At 48.2% G+C, this 21,687-nt stretch overlaps 2 protein-coding genes across 2 annotated transcripts in view; both read right to left on the bottom strand.

Annotated features, from left to right (window-relative positions):
* Positions 1-137: 137 nt before the first annotated feature.
* tcp1 (t-complex 1) lies at positions 138-6,647 on the bottom strand. Its single transcript, XM_067241322.1, has 12 exons — positions 6,489-6,647; positions 5,684-5,769; positions 5,455-5,583; positions 4,908-5,005; positions 4,474-4,584; positions 4,103-4,284; positions 2,198-2,324; positions 1,720-1,895; positions 1,440-1,563; positions 1,059-1,251; positions 729-892; positions 138-584 (listed from the first exon to the last, which is right to left on the bottom strand). The coding sequence occupies exons 1-12, from the start codon at positions 6,559-6,561 to the stop codon at positions 371-373; spliced, it is 1,677 nt and encodes a 558-aa protein (XP_067097423.1). The 5' UTR covers positions 6,562-6,647; the 3' UTR covers positions 138-370.
* Positions 6,648-7,883: 1,236 nt separating this feature from the next.
* Positions 7,884-21,687, bottom strand: part of LOC136947646 (pleckstrin homology domain-containing family G member 1) — a 28,059-nt gene continuing 14,255 nt past the window's right edge. Inside the window, exons 5-17 of the mRNA XM_067241777.1 lie at positions 20,030-20,076; positions 18,153-18,303; positions 17,553-17,684; positions 15,969-16,151; positions 15,714-15,809; positions 15,116-15,202; positions 14,506-14,539; positions 14,317-14,409; positions 14,126-14,175; positions 13,838-14,029; positions 13,617-13,736; positions 11,469-13,356; positions 7,884-11,300 (exon numbers count right to left, since the gene is read on the bottom strand). Coding sequence (XP_067097878.1) covers positions 10,252-11,300; positions 11,469-13,356; positions 13,617-13,736; positions 13,838-14,029; positions 14,126-14,175; positions 14,317-14,409; positions 14,506-14,539; positions 15,116-15,202; positions 15,714-15,809; positions 15,969-16,151; positions 17,553-17,684; positions 18,153-18,303; positions 20,030-20,076 — 4,122 coding nt within the window. The 3' untranslated portion in view covers positions 7,884-10,251. The remainder of the gene's footprint in view (positions 11,301-11,468; positions 13,357-13,616; positions 13,737-13,837; positions 14,030-14,125; positions 14,176-14,316; positions 14,410-14,505; positions 14,540-15,115; positions 15,203-15,713; positions 15,810-15,968; positions 16,152-17,552; positions 17,685-18,152; positions 18,304-20,029; positions 20,077-21,687) is intronic.

The raw sequence follows: 21,687 nt of genomic DNA, 5'->3' as shown, positions 1-21,687 counted from the left end.
GTGTAACTTAATAAATATATTAGACCTCAGTTGTTTTCACTTCCCATACCTGTATATTCCAAGTCCTGCCACGCAATGAAATGTTAGGACTCATGTCAACAACACAGACAAAATTAAATTAGTCACCAAAACTACAGTCATCTACAACCATCAGATTTATTCATGTGTCTGGGAAAAAACAAAACAGTTACCACAGTAACAGGCTGTCCTACTGAAGGAGTGAGGGGACAAACAGGCAAAGTGCACGCCAACTAGGACAGAACAAGAGCTCGCATGTATAAATACAGACGTTACACGAAGCCAAGCGGAGAAGCAGGCAGGACTGGACCCTGGAGGGCCTCTAGTGGTGCGGTCCTGATCTGCCTGGTCTCTACCCCTCTAGGGATCCAGACGCCATGGCATCCTGGTAAGACGGCCCGCCCTCCTTCTGGTCTGGGAACAGCTTGATGAGGTCATCAATACGCAGGATGGTGATGGCGGCCTCTGTGGCAAACTTGAGGCTCTTGGTCTTCACCATGGTGGGCTCGTACACGCCTGCCTGGCGGTTGTCGCGGGGCTTGCCATTCACCAGGTCCAGACCAATCCTGGAAGGGTGGGGTGGTTACAGAATGGATCATTTGCAATGTCATGTCAGAAAACACAATAGCAACCACTTTAGATGTTCCATTTCTGATTTTCCCTTTTTGTTCAAATATGTCATAAACAGACTGTAGAGACGTTTTACTGACCATTTGAGGTTCTTGCGTTCGGGGTTGACCTGGGCCTCGTTGTGGAAGGCACGGAGCTTGGCCACCAGGTCAGTGGAGTCCTGGGCAGCGTTCACTGCCAGGGTCTTGGGGATGATGAGGAGAGAGCGGGCAAACTCTGCTATGGCCAGCTGCTCACGAGAACCCTGTAGAGAGATTGGTACAGTTAGGAACAACAGATTCACTCGTTTATGATGACCATTTCTCCAGGGAACCGGCTCAATGGCAGTCTTGGAAAAACTTGGAAGGATATGAAAGACCAGAGTGGTTGAACATGCCACCCCACAGCAGGCTCCCTGCCCCAGCACTTACCATGCTGGTGGCGTAGTTCTCCAGGTAGATGGACAGAGCTGCCTCCACAGCGCCCCCTCCTGGCACCACAGACTTGGACTCCAGCACCCTCTTCACCACACACAGGGCATCGTGCAGGGAGCGCTCCATCTCATCACACATGAAGTCGTTGGCCCCACGCAGGATGATAGAGGCGGATGTATTGGCTTTAGTACTGAGAGTGAGAGAGAGGTGAGGGGAAAAAAAAAAGATAATGAGAAAGGGGGAGGGGGATGTGATGAGTGAGTGGGAGAGATTGGGGAAAAGGGAGAATAAAAACCAGACCATGTTCCACATATGCTCATGCAGAACAAGTACAGCAGGTAGACGAAAGGGCGAGACTTCCTGAGAGAAGCGACATACTTCTTGATGAGGATGAGCTCGTCGTCACACAAGCGCTCCTGCACCACCTCCTCGGCCTGGCCCAGCATGGTGGCCTCGAAGGTCTCCTCTCCCTCCAGGTTAGACAGGGATGGACAGAGCGTGGCTGGGGAGGGACACAGCATGGAGGTTACTGCTGATGCACACATCCCCACAGTCTGCTCACAGGGCTCAGTCGTCATCTCTTTTACGTCCTTTCCTCCCTGCTTTACACAATCTCTGGTTTGGTACACATGCGCACGTTTGTGAATTTGTGACCTACCTCCGGTTGCCTTGGCGATGCGTTTGAGGTCCCTCTTGAGCACCCTCCTGACGGCCATGGCGCCCACATCTACAAAGTACTTGAGGCACATGTCGTCGATGCCTCCCGTGGTGAGGATGACGTTGGCGCCGGACGCCAGAATCTTCTGGATCCTCTCCTTGGTGATGTCAGACTCCCTGAGGCGGACGTTCGGATGGTCATTAGACAGTGTGGGGGAAACAGACTGCAGATCGGCCCAGACAGCATGCATGGACTGTGAGGGCATACCAGCATGAGGTCTGACATCAACACCATATTACTGGCGAGGTTGTGCAGCCCACAGTCATTGAGGCAGCAGCTCAGAGAGGAGCAGCAGCCTTGACTGTGGGCTGGCTGCTTTCTCCCACGCGTATCACTGAGTACACCACAGAACAGGTGTCACAGCAAATGTAAATGGGAACACCAGAATCAAAAAGCCAGCTGATGTGAGAGCGAATACCTCTGTCTGATCTGGTCCAGCTTCTCTGGGTCGTTGATGACGACCTGGACGCCCATCTTCATCTTGGTCTTCTGGAGGCTGAAGTCCAGACAGGCCACCTTGGCGTTGGTCACTCGCTTCACCATGCCTGGGGGAAGGGAGACACCAGGTCAGTGTAACCACACAAACTACCAACCCAAACAATCCTTTCAACCATGCCTGATGAAGGAAATGGGTAAGTTTAACCACACAGCCTAGTGAACACCTTACATTTTCATTACATGTAGTCATTTAGCAGACGCTCTTATCCAGAGCGACTTACAGTAAGTACAGGGACATTCTCCCCAAGGAAAGTAGGGTGAAGTTCCAGGGCTCGACAATAACGATGGCCCGAGGCCAGTTAAAAGTAACGTTGGGACAGTTAAACTAGCAAGTCACTGGCCCGATCGGGCCACTGCAAATTATTGAAAATTCGCATTGTAAAAGTTAACATCCTTCATATGTTTTGCTATCTGCTAAATGCATAAATAACTTTGCAGCCCGTGGGGCAAACAATTGGCAAATCAAGAGTTGAGTAGTGAGTGACGACTGTTTGTCAAATTGTAATTCTTTAATGTCGATACATTTTTTAACAACTGGCGCAAGACAATAAAGTGAAGATGGCAGCAAAGTAGAGCTACGAGCTCAAACGGAGGCAACTTTTTTTATGGAACGAAGATGCAATACCAATCAAAAACAATCCCTGACCAGCCATGCTAGCAGACAGCACCTGGTTTGCGTGACAGCTAAGCGGATGGTTGACAATCCATCATCTAGGCCGTTGACCATGCTGGTCAGTTGTCAGGAATTTAAATGTAGATGCCCATCGTGTTATTGCACGACTTATAACAACGGCATATCACGTAATTAAGACAGACTAGCCGTTCGTCTCGTTCCCCCAGGCTATTGAACTGCAGCAGAAGAATGGTGTCGACTTGGGTACCTAGTATCATACTGATGAAATGCTATGGAAGCTTTTATATATTAACATTGAGGGACCAGAGGTTTCAGTTTCAGCCAGCCAGAGTTGTGCAGAGATAGCTGTCAGCAGGGAAGAGAGCACGTCATGTTTGAGGTTAAAAGTCAATTGTTTTGTTGACTATTACCTTTTAATTTTTTATCACTAGAAATGTGATTTCATTTGAGTTCCTTTTATATCCAGGATGTGTTTAATAAATGGTTAAACATGTTAACAGAATAACAACTTATAAGTCTTTGGTTTTGTTGTAACAATGATAAATTACAACTTTTGAAGGGGGGGCAAGTAAAAACTGTCTTGGGGCCAGTAAGTTTCAAACCCACTGGCCCGATGGGGCCAGTGCCAAAAAATGTTAATGTTGAGCCCTGAGTGCCTTGCCCAAGGACACGTCTTTTTTTACACGGCCTGGAATCAAACCGGCAACCTTCTGAGTAATAGCCAGAATCCCTAACCGCTCAGCCATCTCCCTCCCTCCGACCTTACCTGAGGGATGGACACCCACTAAACTCCATAAACACCAGCTGACAACTCTCCCCAGTCCCACCCGAACACACAATCATGGTACACCATCACATATGTAACGCTAACTGACCCATAGGCATAAAGAAAGTGTATTGCATCATACTGTTTAGACTAGGCATTTGCTACAGTATGTCTGGCCAGAGAAGTAGAGTCACAAGTTCATCCAAGAAGCACTGCAACAGCCTACCTCTCAAGTCAGGTCTAATATCTCCCACGCGTATCACTGCATATGCCACAAGAATCAGCATAACAGTAAATTTAAATGGGAATTGGTGAAACAGACATGCCCACACACAGGATAGTTATAAGAACTGCATACAGTTCCCTGTTCACACATAACACCTCAAACTAAGTACAAAGCCACACATATTACAGGAAAAAGGTACCTTGTGATCCTACTGTGCAGTTGACAGCATATCCGTTGACCAGGAAGCTCTCCTTCTGACTGCGTCCATGTGCCTTCAGCACGTTCACCGAGTTGATGGGGTAACGGGCCACGCCCTTCCCATCCACGAACTTTACCGCGAGAGCGGCGTCCACAACCATGTTGGCGAAGAAGTCAGCGTCACTAAGGTCAGGGGTCAAGGGGCATTTGTCCTTACTGGGTGATAACAGAATAATTACAGGAGGAACTGAATCCTGATGGTCTATCTCTACCCCATTAGCCTATGCTGCTCAGAGGAAAGAGACTCGTTTAATCAAAACATTCAAAATGACAATCATGAGAGCTGTGGTCTTTACTGAGAAGAAAGGATACACTCCGATGATCTTGGAGGACATCGAGGTCTTGGCTGCATTGACCAGACACTCCCTCCCCAGGTCGTCTGTTCCAATGGTGAGGTTCTCATTGATGTAGCGCACAGCCTCTCTGTGGACAGAAGGCTACGTTAGGTCACTGAAGTGAGGAGCCCTCAATGAGAGTAAACATGCCTCATTAGTTGACTTGTGTGAATGAAGGCAATACTGGATATATTTTCCATAAAAGCTGATCTGAACCATTTTGGGACATGAGGTTTATTGAGGCAGTGTATAAGGACAAGAGCTGGAACAATTACCATTTATAAATACCGTTTAACACTCGAGTATACCTGTGTCACTCGTTGCGACTACATCAGTGGAACAGTTCCATAATTGCCAACTGCTTGGGTTTATGGGATATGTGATAATGGCGATGTCTGTGTGTATCCCTACTTGCAGGCCAGACGGTATCCACTGATGACTGATGTGGGGTGTATCTTCTGTTTCACCAGCTCGTCCGCACTCTTCAGCAGCTCTGCTGCGATGATGACCTGCACCAGACAACAATGCTGAGCAGACAGACCAAGTATTCCATCATCTAGGAACGCAGACATTGATCTAGTGGTCGTTCAAACTTGTGCCGTAGTTTCATATAGAGGTAGCAGAAGAAAGGCTGCGTCAACCCCTTCAGACAACGACGGACAGTCTCTCTATCCTGTTAGCATAGCCAATCATCCGTGGAGGAAGCAGATGAGTGGTACTATAACAGGAAGTGGATCCAACTTTTTTCCAATATAGATATATCCCCACCAACTGTCAGTGAGTTGAAAGCATCAATATACAGTTGGTAGGAGAGCTTCAATGGACTAAAGATCTTGCTTGGAACATTTACCCGCAACACTTCCACCTCCATAGTCAAAGTTGGACCTTTGAAAATAGTACCAAAGTAGCCAAGTCCATTTGCCCACAGCCTAGGGGAGCAGCTGTCTGCTGTACTCACCACTGAGGTGGTCCCGTCCCCAACCTCTTTGTCCTGCAGTTCAGCCAGCTCACACAGGACCTTGGCTGCAGGGTGCTCTACCTCAAGCAGCTTCAAGATGGTCGCTCCGTCGTTGGTGATGGTCACATCCTTGAAGATAAACACGAGATTGTTGTGATGAAAAATTATACTGTCTGATGTACTTCCAAGCTCATGCACATAGAATTGATAATAAATGGGGAACACTAACCCCAATGTCGTCCACCAACATCTTGTCAAGCCCAACTGGGCCCAAGGAGCTCTTGACGATGTTGGCGATGGAAGATGCGGCCATGACTGTCAGAGGGAAATTGACAAAGAAACAGACTAATAAAATGGCGACTAACCTATCCAGCATTGCTTGAAAAACGGGCCATACAAATTAAGTTACTTTTTTTAGGTGAACCCTCTTGCTTTCTAAAACATGAAATTATAGTCTATTAACTTCAGACAAAGTATCCTGTCATTTAACCAGGAGAGGCAGTTAAGGCCTGCCGCACCTTGCTATAACAGTGTTCTTTCCACCCTGTTAGCATAGCCGTTCATTCAAGAAGATGTGCATGAACGGTACTAAAACGGGACCCACCCAAGCAACAGCTTTTAGTGCAGACGAACTAGAATACAACTTAAAAGCTATTGGCTAGCTAAAAAGGATTTAAGTAATGACTCCACCGCTGCTACTAGCCAACGCTAAGTGGTTACCTTGCAATACGTGACTCTGCAAAGCCATTTAACTGTAGTTATGCACGTATGCTCAACAAGCCAACACGTTTGTTGGTAGTGATGAGCACTCATCTCGCAGTCAGCATTGTGTCATAGCGGAGATTGTGCATCCTAACAATCAGTAAACCGGGATATGCCTTGCTGACTGGCTAGCTATAAAGTAGCTTAGCATGGGAGAGGCAACGCAAAATCTGCACGTGCTACACAGCTTTGCAGAACACGCTCTCCTACTTTTAAGTTTGACCGGTCCGACTCTAACTCTAAACATAAACTATTACAAAAATAACACTTACCATTTTGAGTCCGAATGGACTCGCCACTCGTTCTCTGACCGAGCACGTTCAACGGACCGTCCAATAACGACATTTTGGACGAGTAGAAGAGAGAAGAAAGGAAGCGGTGAAATGCACTATGGGTAGCCGTGTGGCGCAGGGAGTTTTGGGTTGATAATGCGTTTGACAGAATGTTCGAGAACAAAACGTGATCACTTTAATTAAAACTGTGCGGACGATTGTACTATATTAATACAATTTAAAAGTAATTATATATTGTTCAAAATATTTGCCTTTCATTTAGCTTGTCTTCATCTTATGTTCTTTGATTAACTACAGTACTAGCAATCTTTCTGGGTCTTGTTTAAGTTCCTTGACGGGCGCCCTCTGTTGTTAAAACATGACTCGTGTCGCGTCTGTTCCCCCTTCCTTGCGCATGCGCGAAATCAGACGTTTTCTCTTGTTGCTTGGTTGAGCTGAATGGGATTAATATAATAGCGTGTGTTAGTTTATAGTGTACTCTACCTACTATCCATGAGATATAGCAATACAGGCCATTTATAACCAGCATCACTGTATTGCTGTATTTACAAACATTGAGAACACAGGGGGAACAGATTTCCCTGAAGGTTTTAGATACTTAGATACTGTATATTACAGTCTGGCCATTTATAAGGCAATTCAGTAATGCTGGTGATGTATGTTACTGTGATCATTATGTATAACAAGTTTCATCTATACATCAGTCTTTTACAGTGAGATCACAGGGGGAACAGATTTCCCTGGAGTCCTGAGGAAAGTGGTTCCCCCCCTGTATATTACAGTCTGGACATTTATAAAGCAATTCAGTGATTCTGTTGATGTATACTGTATTGCTTTATAAATGGCCTGTATTGCTATACCTCATTGATAGTAGGTAGAGTACACTATAAGCTAACACACACAATTATATTAATCACATTCAGCTCAACCAAAAAACGTCATGATTTCGTGCACACGCAAGGAAGGTGAAACAGGTGAGACTGAATTCTCCAGAACACCATCTTGAGCAACTTTTGATAAAAACGTTGATGGGGCTACCGCTCAATGACCACCTGAGACAGAAAACAAGGTTCTGCTTAATACCCTTGTCCACCTTGTAAATAAAATAGTGATGTGTGATTACTGGAATTTTATTGTTGTTGTATTAAAAAAAATGAACACCAGTTCAAATTTTTCATAAAAATATTTTACACAAATTACTACTTTAGATGAGATTCTTATATTCTTATGCTATCTGTAATGGGCTTGTTTGCTTGAGTTTGTGTGTGCTAGTGTTCGAGACAGAATCTTCATGGTCATTTGAGCGTGGTAATGATCCATCGGTGTCATACTTTTTAGTCATCTGTTTAGTGCAGTAAGAATCAGAGCCACAAGTTTTACTTTAAATTGTGTTTATTTATTGTCTCCAATACATTTGTTTTCTTGAGCAATGACAACTAGGCAGTTAAAAAAATAACAGTACACTTAACTTAAAAATAAAAGCATTATAAGCAAACCTATTGCGTACAAGAATAACTTTCCTAAAATGTACATCTTTACAAAGTGTTTACAAGTCAAATGTAAAATAAAAATAAAAAAGTGCAAGAGTCAAATTCAATGAAGGTTGACAATCCCCACCAGTGAAACAAAGAACATAAAACGTACAAGGAAAAGGTATATAAACAAATGAAACATACTTCATATTCTTAAGTTGTTTTGGGTGCTTTTTCTACCTTGATATGAATAGAAGGCCATGATATTGTGCATTCCAACTTTTCATGAATTAATTATTCTTTCCTCAGATAACCTGATTAAACAGTGCACGTGATAAGATGCAAACATTTTCTGGTAAATTCACAGTCAACATACAAACCAAATTTAGTGTCCCAAAATCGAACTTTCAAAATAAATACATTTTACGTTAATTTACAAACTGGCGGTGGCCTTTCATATAACAGTGATGAGGGAGGGTTAAGTAACAGGTTTATTCAGAAATAAATAAATAAGACAAGAAATGCCATAAGCATTCAACAAAAACACAGGGGACAGAAAACTACAAACAGATGCAGTGTCTGTGTGTGTGTGTGTGTATTACTGTGTGTACTAACTGCTCTTTCAGACATAGAAGGAAGTGTATGGGGTATCAGTAGTAGTGAGTGATGCTACATGAGTGCCCCATGTAAACGAGTAAAGAAAATCTGACCCGACAGATTGTGAGTTTGAAGAAAAATATACACCAAATACAGTACTGTGAAATTAAAAAAAAAAGCTTTCACCCTAATGCTTTTCTTTATGGTCCCTGTTTAAAACAAAGCTGAAATTAGATAAAATTATACATGTTCTGCCTCTTAAGATATTGCATATATGTAATGCAATCTAATAATTGTGGACCAACCCTATCCACATTTTTTGACTCGCAATCAGATTGAAAAAGAATGAAGAACTCCTATTGCTTCTTAGTGAACATCTGAAATATCAATCTACTGTTTATCCATTTTAGAGGACTTTGTTTAAAGCACATTACCTACTGATGACTAAGGTGGTAGAGTAGGTAGAGAAATTACAGAAAAAAAACATTTAGCCTTATTTATTGTACAGTGCATGTCTGATTTCCAGATGTACAGTATATTGAACCTAATGAATTCTGCAGTTCAGAAAGAAACAAAGTCATCCTCTTTTATTGATATAACTGCTGATAAAGTTAGCATAGCTGATACTAGCCTATTATGCAGAAGGGCTACTGGCTAACCTCTTAAGCTGCTCATTCTGTCACCAATAGACCTAAAATATGCACAGTTAAAATATTGCAGCTGAAACTATGAGCATCATCTTTCTGACATGGGGGTAAGCTCAGCCACAAAAGTCCAAATATGCTAAAAGAACCATCAAAATTGACTCTCTTTTTCCACAAGAGTCCAGGTTGTATTCTAAAAACATACATTCTAAAAATATGCCTGTGAATAATTGTAGCAACATAACCCCCAATATCAAGAGTCATTTTCTCGTTGCAGGTGCTTCTATCTATTTATTGATGGCTAATAAGGACGAACTGGGAAAGACTCACTGGATCACACCATACCCTCTCAATGGACAGAACTGTACTCTGTACACTTCCAAGCTGTCTGTCGTGTATAGAAATCTGCTAGTTATGTATCCTTTACTCAACATCACTGAAAAAAATCGACATTTGCCTGCATGGTATCTATGAGAAAGCCTGATTACTTGATATCCCTTTGAACCCTTCCATCCACCTCATATACAGAACTGTATCTGAAAATCTGTGGATCCCACCACTTCTGCAGGTGTTATTAAAATGGACAAAACGTATTGACATGGAACGGCACTTCCAGGTGTGAGGTGCAATGGTGGACAACTAGCTTCCCCGTCATTCCTAGTCCTATGTTACCATGATTACAATGGAAGACCAGGAAAATTATTGTCTGTGTGACTTTGGCAAAGCAGCATTATCGAATGTAGTGAAATGTATGTTGATCATCCAGACATATGTGCTGTGTGATATCAACCATATGTCTGTGTATAATGTGCCCACTGTGTCTGGCAAATACATGTGTCTTGATAAAATGGGAGAAGGAGCAGTGTGCATGTTCCCTGGGTTCTAATACCTGTATGTCATTTGTTGTCATGATAATTCAGGCCAAGCAGCAGATCCAGTACTCATATAATATGCCCATGCAGTGCATTTGCCATTTTACGAAGTTGGTAGAGTGTGTTTTTGTTTGTTTCTTTTGGTTGTTACGGTGACTCAAGCAAAGCTGCTGGAGCTGAGACACTGGAACTTCTCTCGCAGCGACTGGACAATGGTGGTCTGGTTCTGGTTCTGGGGTTCAGCCCACAGGTACTGCTGCAGACGCTCCCGGTCCAGAGAGCTCAGGGGGTGGCAGGACCTGGCCGGCGTGGAGGGAAGGCTCTGGGACTGGCCCTGGACAGCAGGCCTGTGGCTCCGATCCGAGAGAGCCACCAAGGATCCTCCGTTCTTCTGCGAAGGCATCGGCGCCGTCATGCTGCGTTCCGTCTCTTCCTCCGAGCGGATCTCCACATAGTCATCGTCGTCGTCATCGTCGCCGTTGTCCTTGAAGTTGGCCAAGTAGTTCTGGGTGGCCTGGAGCATGCTCAGTGCAGAGTTCCGGTTGAGGACCACCACCTGTTGACCATCCTGAAGGGTCAGCTCTGACTGACCACAACTGGACCGCTCCGGGAGGCTGTGTTGCCGCCCCGCCTGACCCAGACTGGGGATCTTGAGCCTCTCTGCCATAGACTCATTATAGTTGAACACTATGCGGTTCTGGTTCTGGTTGTGGTTGTTTTCCTTTTGCACCTGCTGTTCTCCCAGTGAGCTGACTGATTGGCAGCGGTTGTAAGGAGAAGTCTTAGGGGGGGTAGTGGAGGAGGAAGGAGAAGGGGAGTTGAAGGAAGTATTCCTCTTGATGGAACTGTATATGTGCTCCTCCTTCTCACTGGGTGCTGACACACAGGTGCTCCATCGCTGGGTGGGCGGGGAGGTGGGCGGGGGAGGGAGGGTCTTGAGGGCAGGTACAGAGCAGGCAGGGGTGAGCCTGCGCTGGGGGGTGGAGGCCCGTGCGCCCCCGCCCTGGCTAGGCCAGTCTGATATGAAGCTAGCCAGCTCTCCATTGCTGTAGGTGGAGTGGAGCCAGTCCTCCCCCAGGAAGGAGCTCTCAGGCATGGAGGGGGAGGAGGAGAGACCTGGGTGGGAGTGGTGGGGGGTGGGGGAGGTCGGAGGTTCTCTAAACATCACTTGGTCATACAGCTGGGAGTACTCTGCTAGCCTGGTACCTATGGCCAGAAAGAGAGAGGGATGAAGAGAGAGAGAGAGAAATAGAGATGGAGAAAAACGGAGGAAAAGAAAGAATACATGGATGAAAATCAACAATGTGAAAATGTAAGTGTCAGTATTTTAAGATGACTGTGTATTTATTTTATGGTGTCAGGTATTTATATTACCTATAGCTGCGCCCCCTTGCTTCTTCTCCTCCAAGATGTCGGCCAGGTCCTTGTGCTTCTTCTCTGCGCGGGGTCGCCCGCAGGCCTCACCAGGGTCCATGCTCCTCATCCTGAGCAGCTGATTGGCCCTCTTGATCTTCTGGCTATACTGGCGCGCCATCAGGAACACCCTGTTCTTGGACTTGTCCATCAGGTCCATTTCCACAGACTCCCCAAGGAGCAGGGAGGAGGAGGCCAGTGGGGAGTTCAGTCCGGCCAGCTCCCCGGGGAACAGGCTGTGGAGATCCCTGAGGGGGGGCTGCTGGAGCTGCCGATCCCGCTGAGGGGGTTCTCTCTGGGGGGGCAGCTCCCCCAGCTCGTCATCCTCCAGACGGAAGCTTCCGCTGCTGAGGCGGGCCAACTTGTTGCGGATGCTCTTGACCGTGCCGGGGACGGGCTCGGGGGTGGCGGGCAGGGAGAGCGACGGGGGACGGGAGGAGGGATCCTCGTCCTCGAAGGTGGCCTCTCGGAGAAGCTCGGGGATGTTGAGGATGGGGATGGTGAAGGACCGAGGAAGGGGGGTGGCGGATGGGGGGGTGGGATTGAGGTGGTGTGGTGGGGGGCTCTTGGTGGGGGAGCTGCGTGACGGGGGGCTGGTTGCCTTTTTTGGGCTGTTCTTGAGCGAGGACGGTTTCTCGGGGGACACGCCGGCACTCACAGGGAAAGCGGCAGGGAGGCGGTCTGCTTTCTTCTCGTTGACCTTGATGTAGTTCTCCAGGTCGTTCCAGATCTCGTCCACCTGCTCAGACATCCTGTCGCCTGTGTGAGAACGCTGGGAGAACGTCTCTGAGGCAGATGAGGACGAGTAGTCTGGTTCAGAAGTCCTCAGAGCAGCGTGGGAGTCCATCACCTCGTCATCCCCAAAATGGAGACTCTCCTCAGACACAAACCCACCCAAGCTCTCACAGCCAGTAAGGTCAGGCTCCGAGGCCAGAAAACTGTCTCTCTCTGGTTCCTGCCTGCCTCCACTCTCCTCTCCTTTCTTTTTCTTCTTCTCCACGGGCGGAAGAGGCTCTCTGAAAAAGAGGGTGTCATAGATGTTCTCTTCCTCCACGATCTTCAGCTCGCTTGTCCCCAAGGGCGACACCTCCAGGGCAGACGAGCAATTACTGTCTGTATAGCTATCTGGTACAGCTACAGTCTCCTTGGAGCTTCTTGCCTCTGAGTTTGGGCCCTGGGAGCCCCGTGCGTCTCTGGATGTCTGTTTCATGGACTTCCTACTCTCCTGGTCCCTTCGGATGAGCCCCATGCTCTTCAGATCATCGTAGCTGATGTTGTCGTAGACGTTCTCGATGTCGTCGATCGTCAGCTGTTCCGCCGATGATGACCCTGAGATCTCGTTGCTGGAGGATTCGGAATGGATCACTTCCAGGTCGTTCTCGCCGTGGGGTCTGGTGTCATCGTCTGGGCTCTGGGGAACCTCCGAGCCCTTCTCCCCCACGCTGCTGGCCCTGCGCAGAAGCCTGTCCCCAGAGGACGGGGGGTCTATCTGTACCGTGGGCACCTGGTCCAAGTGCCAGCTACAGGGTCGGGGGGTGTGCCTGGGCGAGGATGGGACCTCGGACTTCTGGGATGCCACCACTGGTGTTTCTGGGTCTGCCGGCCCGCTGGGCTCGGTGGGCACGAACATCTGGTAGATGTCCTCCTCGTCCTCATCGGGCAGCATGGTGCTGTTCTGGCGTGTCGGGAACATAGCCCGGCGCACGCGGTGGTCCGCCCAGATGTTCCCCACGGACTGGGGGTTGCCTCCCGGCACCAGCAGGGAGGAGAGGTGGGGGTCTGGGGGCTCCTCAGTCACATGGGGGGTCCTGAGAAGAGGGGGGTGCTCCTTCAAGGATTCCTTAGCGGCCTGGAAACATGGAGGAGGAGGAAGAGAAAGAGGAGAAACAGGAGATCAGGAGGAGGGAAACAAAGAGGATGAGTGAGCACTTCAATGTTTGACTTTTCCATATTCATGTTACCGTACTTTGTTTTTACCTAAGCCTTTGCAATGCATACATCTTATCTTTTCTGAACTATAAACCTCTATCTACAGTAGTGGAGATAATGGCGTCTATCCACGGTAACACATGTCATGTTTTGGCATTGGTCCAGGATCTCAGCTGTTACCTTAAGGTCTGTGGGACTCATGTTGAAGCTCTTCCATTGGTCCATGCTGTCCACAGACACCTGAGGGTTCAGCCTCTTCCTGCTGCTCTTTCCTGGCACTTGCAGCCTTTTCCCCATGCCCTGCACACACATGAATAACAGCACACTTCAAACTGCTGTTTACATACATCCTACATCCACAATAAACACAATTTTCAAAGAGGTGCACTAAGCTGACTCACCAGGCCACTATCATCTTCATCGTCAGCGTCCTGTGGATGCGGCTCCTCCCCTTCCTCCCTGTCGCTGTGGTCGTAATGGTCCCCAGGGTCCAGGGACTCCTGCGATTGGTTGACGAGACTGCGGCTGCGGCCAATGGTGCCCAGAGCCAGCTGGGACACGGGGGACAGTAAGGTGGCGCCCAGACTGGTCCTCTAGAGGGCGACAGAGAGACGAGGTCAGGGCATGGTAAGAAATGTGTTGGAGAGAGAAGATTATTCTTTTTTTGGACCAGGTTGATCTATGCTCACCTTCTGCCCATCTGAGGTCTTGGCGTTCTTCAGTAGTTTGGACAAAGGTTCTAAGGAGAGAGACAGAGAAAGAGAGAGGCCCTGGATCAGTCAGTGTGGCTCTTGTGTACTGACACTGACACTGTGCATTACAGGATATGGAAGCACTTTCTATTTCTTATAGTTCTAATTATTTCTAGCGGTGAGCTCACCCTTCCTACGTGCCCGACGAGGGGTGGGGCCCTCCTTGGTGTGGGGAGAACCTTTCTTGTCTCCATCAGGGCTGTAGTGGAACCCTGGGTGGTCTGTGGAAACCGAAGGAGAAGAATATTAATGTTGCTCTGCCACAAGGAATGTTTTCATTCAGTATTAAAATAATTGTATGTACAATAAATACTTACGCATTGCATCCATCTCCAATATGGCCTGCTTGGCCTGGAAGGAAAAAGTAGAAGGTATTTGAACAAGTTCCACTAGAGTGCGCCAGTCACTTTCTCTTAGCCGGGTCAGGCAACTTTACAAGCATAAAGTTTTACAAGTGATCCCTTTATTGTAATTACAATGAAACCTCTCAACAATTTCCTCCAGACAAAAAAACAACAACATGATTTTCCACTTGTACCGCAGCCAGAGAGGAATGGAGGAAGGACAGACAGAGCAGTACTGTGAGAGAAAGACAAGAGAAAGAAAGCCATAGAGATGAGAGATGGCATGATGGAAAAGAAAGAGAGCGTGCACAAAACAGGAGGAGGAGACGAGAGAGAGAGAGAGAAAAGAGACACTAAGACAGACAGAGAGAGAGAGAGAGAGAGAGAGAGAGAGACAGAGAGAGAGAGCGAGAGACAGAGAGAGAGAGCGAGAGAGAGAGAGCGAGAGAGCGAGAGCGAGAGCGAGAGAGAGAGAGAGAGAGAGAGAGAGAAAGGGAGTGCGAGGTAAGAGATCAATTGAGTGGTAGGAGAAAGAAAGGGATAAATTGTGCACGTTGTGGGACGAGAGAGGACAAGCTCTAACCTTGGCTGGGATTTTGGCCGGGTGGTTTTCAAGGATGAGTCTTTTCAGGTGCAGGATCCACATACGCTTGTCCTGTTGGGACTTAGCCTGGAGAAGGGGGGGGGGGGGGGCAGCACAACACCGCAACAGCACACGCCACAGAGAGCAGAGAACAAGAAAACACATTAGACTGGAGGGCTTAACAAAAAGGCGTAGCAGAAAATTAGAACAAACCCAAATGAATTGGGGATATGGCTTTCTACCTCTCTGTTGGCTAACTTGCATAACACACATGAGCCTGTACTTTGAAGTTCATTCCCACAAACACTTAAAGAAAAACAGCTATTCTTGCTTCAGGCCCTCAGGCTATAGAACGTGTCTGGGCTTTCCTGGAGTCAGACCGGACCGATGTAACACAGAGACATGGAAACAGATAGGCCAGGGGTCATGGGAACTGCTGTACCAGGTACTATCTAGGCCTTGCATGAGATGTAATAATGTTTAAGATTTTATCCCAAAGCGGAAAAAGCAAATATGTCTGCTTAAGCTGAAGCCTTGGCAGTATGGGATGATTGTGTCAGGCTGTCCTGTAGGGATGGATCATGGAAGGGTTGTTTACCTGGACAGTGTGTTGGAGTTTGGGGTTCTTGTAATGGAACACACTGAAGCTCATTGGTTCCTTAGGGATGACTTCCACCAACATCAGGTTACAGCACTGCAACGACAAACGCACACACACGTAAGACCCACTTAGAGTGGTGCATCTCCTCCTCAATCTCAATTATCTTTAAGTTTAAACTACTGGGCGGGGGAAGGGGGGGGGGCGTGGTTGTTGATCATGTGACTGTACTGTGAGTTTGGTTAGGTGACTCACCAGGATATGGGCCTTGTAGGTGTAGGCCTCCTCCCGCTTCTTGGTGACCAGCAGCAGCTTGTCGAACAGGAAGAGCGTGCGCTCATTCTTCGCTCTCTGCAGACGAAAGGTTCCCTCTAGGACCAGCTCACCGTAACCAATCAGATCAGGCCCCTTCCAGTTGGTCAGCAGACTTTGGATTTCCTAGGGAGAGAGAGGTGGAGAGATGGAGGAGGAGGGAAAGATGGAGGAGGGAGAGGGGAAGGAGAGGAGAAGGGAAGGGAGAGATGAAGGGAGGGTAACAGAGGGAGAGATGAAGGGAAGGGAGTTGGAAGAAGGAGGAACAACAACAAAGAGTGAGATGAGAAAGGTCAAGCGGACACAATACACCAATCAGCACCATGCCAAGGGTGCTGGATAGAGAAGAGCTCATTCCCCCTGATCCTCTCCTCCCTGATCCTGAGGAAGTGCAGTCTCACACATTCCTGCACTCATCTGACCTGCAAGCAGACTAAAGCAACAGTTTCTCTTTTATCTGGCCTCGTTATGCAAGGTCATCATTAGTTAGGGGAAACAGCATGTTGTGTAAGAGGACCCAGACTGGGCAGGACTGTGGTGGATCAGTTGGCAGCAGTCTGAACCTGCACACCACCCAACCTGACTGAACGCACCCCACACCACCCGACCTGACTGAACGCACCCCACACCACCCGACCTGACTGAACGCACCCCACACCACCCAACCTGACTGAACGCACCCCACACCACCCGACCTGACTGAACGCACCCCACACCACCCGAGCTGACTGAACGCACCCCACCCGACCTGACTGAACGCACCCCACACCACCCGACCTGACTGAACGCACCCCACACCACCCGACCTGACTGAACGCACCCCACACCACCCGACCTGACTGAACGCACCCCACACCACCCGACCTGACTGAACGCACCCCACACCACCCGAACTGACTGAACGCACCCCACCCAACCTGACTGAACGCACCCCACACCACCCGACCTGACTGAACGCACCCCACACCACCCGACCTGACTGAACGCACCCCACACCACCCGACCTGACTGAACGCACCCCACACCACCCGACCTGACTGAACGCACCCCACACCACCCGACCTGACTGAACGCACCCCACACCACCCGACCTGACTGAACGCACCCCACACCACCCGACCTGACTGAACGCACCCCACACCACCCGACCTGACTGAACGCACCCCACACCACCCGACCTGACTGAACGCACCCCACACCACCCGACCTGACTGAACGCACCCCACACCACCCGACCTGACTGAACGCACCCCACACCACCCGACCTGACTGAACGCACCCCACACCACCCGACCTGACTGAACGCACCCCACCCAACCTGACTGAACGCACCCCACACCACCCGAACTGACTGAACGCACCCCACACCACCCGACCTGACTGAACGCCCACCACCACCAGAAACCTGCTGCCCTCCATGGAGTTTGGACGTCTTTCCAGTGTGTTTGTGTGTTTTGTTCTGTAGGATAGACCCTATGGTCACACATGTTAGTGTGTATGACAGTGTGCGTGTGTGTGTGTGGGTACCTGCAGTCTGACAGCGTGCTCGTGCTTCCTTTTCATGTCGTTGATATGCCAGGCTACTCTCTGCATGGTGTCGATGGCCTCCAGCACCACAGTGTATCTCTCTGTGTCCTTCTCCATGTGGCTCGCTATCTCCTGCTCAGCACGGGAAACACACACTGGGGTCAGAGGGCTGCATATACACACACACATGCTAACATGCACACACGTGGCCATATGGTTGTCCCAACAGGACATGCAGACACACGAGCCAAACTCCCCCCCCCCCCCCACACACACACAGCCTGGGGGCCTTATGGGCCATGTGACCAGGTGTGACATGGTTATGAATGCTTACATGGCTACAGCAGAGAAACTGGAGGATTCAGATATGGACTGCTTCACTGGATAACTGTTTCTTACTGGTCTAAGACATTTTATAAACACATGCCGTTTGTTGTTGACTGTGTTCTTGTGCTGGAGTGTGTACTTCTTTGTGAGACATACATTATGGGAATGTGTGTGTGCTAGATTTGTGTGCATTTGTGTACGTATGCGTGTAAATAAATGTGTGTGACGTGCCTGTGCATGTGTGTGTGACGTACGTGTGTGTGTGTGACGTACATGCAGCAGAAGATGGTACTTGAGGATCCTCTGCACTGGTTTGAGCAGGTAGGAGCCCAGGGGCAAGGAGTGTCTCAGAGATTCCTGACGCTCCCGGAAAAACTTGGCCAACGCCTTGTTCCTCATACACTCTGTCAACACAGCTACCGACCTGGAGAGAAGGAGGAGAGGGAGAGGAGAGAGATGAAGAGAGTAAGGAAAAAGGGAGAGAAGAGAGAGAGATTAGAACAGAGAGAGAGAGATTAGAACAGAGAGAGAGAGATTAGAACAGAGAGAGAGAGAGAGAGAGAGAGAGAGAGAGAGAGAGAGAGAGAGAGAGAGAGAGAGAGAGAGAGAGAGAGAGAGAGAGAGAGATGAAGGCTGAGGAAAAGTACAAACTAACCATCTTTGGCAACCGTGACCACAAACATATCAAATCTGATCAAAGACAATGTAATAATAAACACAAAAAGGACATTGCGTGCGCGTGCGGACACACACACACACACACAGTCCTTGGTGAGGACAGTGCCAGGTCATGCTAATGCTGGTTCAGAGGATGTTTACTGGTCAGAGGATGAGGCCATATAGAGCATGAAGTCTGCCTTACAGGGTGAGAATGTGTGTGTGTTCTTTATAGTATGGTTTTAAAGAAATGTCCAATTGTGCATGTGTATTCATTTGTATTCATGTATGTGTGTTCATGTTTGTGTGTCTATGTATATGCGTGTGTTCACATTCCAGTGCAGTTCTACACAGGGTTCACATTGTTCTGTGGGAAACCTGACCTGAGAGATACATCTGCAGACTCTGATCCTACTGTAAGAGACAGAGAGAGAGACAGAGAGAGAGAGAGAAAGAGAGATAGAGAGAGAGAGAGTGTGTGTGTGTGTGTGTGTGGATGTGTGTCGCGTGTGACCTTGGTGGGGTTCACCAGCTGTGTGAGGGTGTGGGTCAGGGTTGCTGACAAGAGCCTATTCATACACACACCCATGTGTGTGCGCACACACACTTAAGTATTATTGGACTCAATATTAACTACTACAGTAAATACATTGGCCATTATAATTCTACTGAGGCAACATTCTACAAAGGAGCTTGAAGGAAAGATGATTGTGTATGTGTGTGCACGTTGCTGACAATGCATCAGAACAATTGTGAAACCCAGTACACCTATAATAGCTTCATTAAAATTGGCCTCAATATGATTCTCCCTCTCCCACCCACACACCCTTGTAAGGTCTCCCATTACGAGGCGGCGCTCAGACAATGAGGAATAAAACATTAAAGGCGCTGAGCATGATACTGTGACGGGTGTAATACCATTTTTCATACTGGGAGTATAACTCTGTCAACAGAGGAGGGAGGGAGGGAGGGAGGGGGAGAGGGAGAGGGAGAGGGAGAGAGGGGAGAGAGAGGGAGAGAGAGGGAGAGAGACAGAGAGGAAGTGAGCGAGAAAGGCAGGAAACTAGAAAGAAAGATATTAAAAGGAGTGAGAGATAGGGATAGGAAGAGAGAGGGACGAACGAAAGAGCCGGTGGGGCAAGAGAGAGAGCCTGAGGTGTTAACTGCCAGTAGACAGCTTGACTCCTGTACAGCAGGCTTGTGGAGGCTGTGTGGGCTCTGTGGAGATAGATGGCCTGGTACACTGACACTCCACACACAATGGAGCTACATGAGAAGCTGGGAGAGCGGCATGTGAGCCTGACAGAGACAGGATGACAATGGTGCTGTGATACAGAAGCCCCATTCATGCAGATTTGAATAAAAACTTCGACTAATATGCAAATGTGCACCTCCATAGCTTGTATGCACACAACCGCACACAGACACACGAACACAAAGACCGGTGTTGCTTTTTAATAAACAATAACCTGCTGCTGTGTGTTGGTTCTTACCTGGGGTAGTTGGTGCAGTACTGGGTGTAGATGTGGAATTCTTCACTCTGGAAACACAGACACACACAGGATTTATGACCATTCAAAAGGTTATGTGAACATTAGAGAACGAATGTGTATGTGTGTTTACAGTAAACGATAGTTCAAATAAGAAACTTGTTTTCCTCTCCCTCTACTCCTCCTCCTCCTCCCCCTCCCCAAACCCATCTCCTCCTACTAGCTCAGACCAGACAAGGAGAGCCAGTCCTCCAGGTTATGATTATCTGTACCAAGGACTTAAAGTCTCAGTCTGACCCTCAGTGGCCCCTCTGATGAAACATCCCCCAGTATTATAACTGTCCTCCAGGCAGCCCCTTTAATGGTGCCTTCTCCACCTCACATGCCTCTGTGAACATCAAAGACATCAGACGCAGCATGACTTATCAAAGCTGGAATGAACCACTCTCTCCTCCTCCTCCTCTCCCTCTCCCTGGTCACTACTTTCGTCCAGCTCACTCTTTGGAATCCGCATCCCTCTCTCTTCCGCTGAGCTAATACATCTCCTCTACAAGTTCATGCCATTCTTTCCCCTTCTCACGTTATTTGTGCTTTGTTGCTCTCCATCCCTCCCCTCTTTCTCCATAGGACTGAGTTCCACTGCATACACACACACATACACACACTAATGCCATGCCTGGAGGTACTTGGTGGGAACAGTAGTAATTGAAGAGCAGAGCTACTCTAGTCTCCAGCAGTCTGCCCCCTCAGACCAGGACTAAGCACAACCAGATGTGTCACCATCGAGTTCTAATGACACACACACACACACACACACACACACACACACACACACACACACACACACACACACACACACACACACACACACACACACACACACACACACACACACACACAGTTATAGCCCTCTAACCAAAACACACTTTTTTAATGCACTTATCTGGACATACATACCACACACACTCATGCCCGAAACCATACCACTCTGCATATAAACTTTTTAAAAGCTTTTTTTAATCATTTTTAGAACCCAAACAGCAAACCACTCTTCCTGAAATAGTCCAGATCTATAATATCCTGGCCTTGTAAAGGAGCCTGAGCTCATGTCGTCCCTGTGCCACAGCACCAGCGCAGCAAGACTCTGTACATCAGGTTCTGAAACCAGAATGTGTAGACACCCTGGATCCTGTCAGAACATCCACACAGGCACAACTGTGGTTACCGCCAGGCTTTGATCTACTTGGACTGCATAACCCCCTACCCCCTCCACACACATCCACACAAAACCCCATATATAATACAGTACAGCACACCCTCCGGACCTAGGAGAGAATCTTAACACTGAGTCTCTATCTACAGATGACATCATCAAAGACTAAGCTGATGGGCCATAGAAGGAGGTGAGTACTACATCTACAGTACACCCACTAGACTGGTGCACTGGAGAGACAGGTGTGGATAGGGCAGTCCTTCGCAGGCCAAGCTGATGTCATGTAAAAATAGATTAACGGTCCAGGTGGACAGTGACAGCCCTGGCCCCTGTACCGTCCTGTCCGGACCAGACAGCACTGGAGGTCCTGACGGGACCAGAGGCGGTCAGGTCCAGTTGGTTCAATGAGCCGTTAAATTCTGAAGCAGGAAAATGTGTCCCTGGGCTA

This window comes from Osmerus mordax, chromosome 8, assembly GCF_038355195.1.
Source record: "Osmerus mordax isolate fOsmMor3 chromosome 8, fOsmMor3.pri, whole genome shotgun sequence".
Taxonomy (NCBI): domain Eukaryota; kingdom Metazoa; phylum Chordata; class Actinopteri; order Osmeriformes; family Osmeridae; genus Osmerus; species Osmerus mordax.
This window is presented reverse-complemented; position numbering and strand designations above follow the sequence as displayed.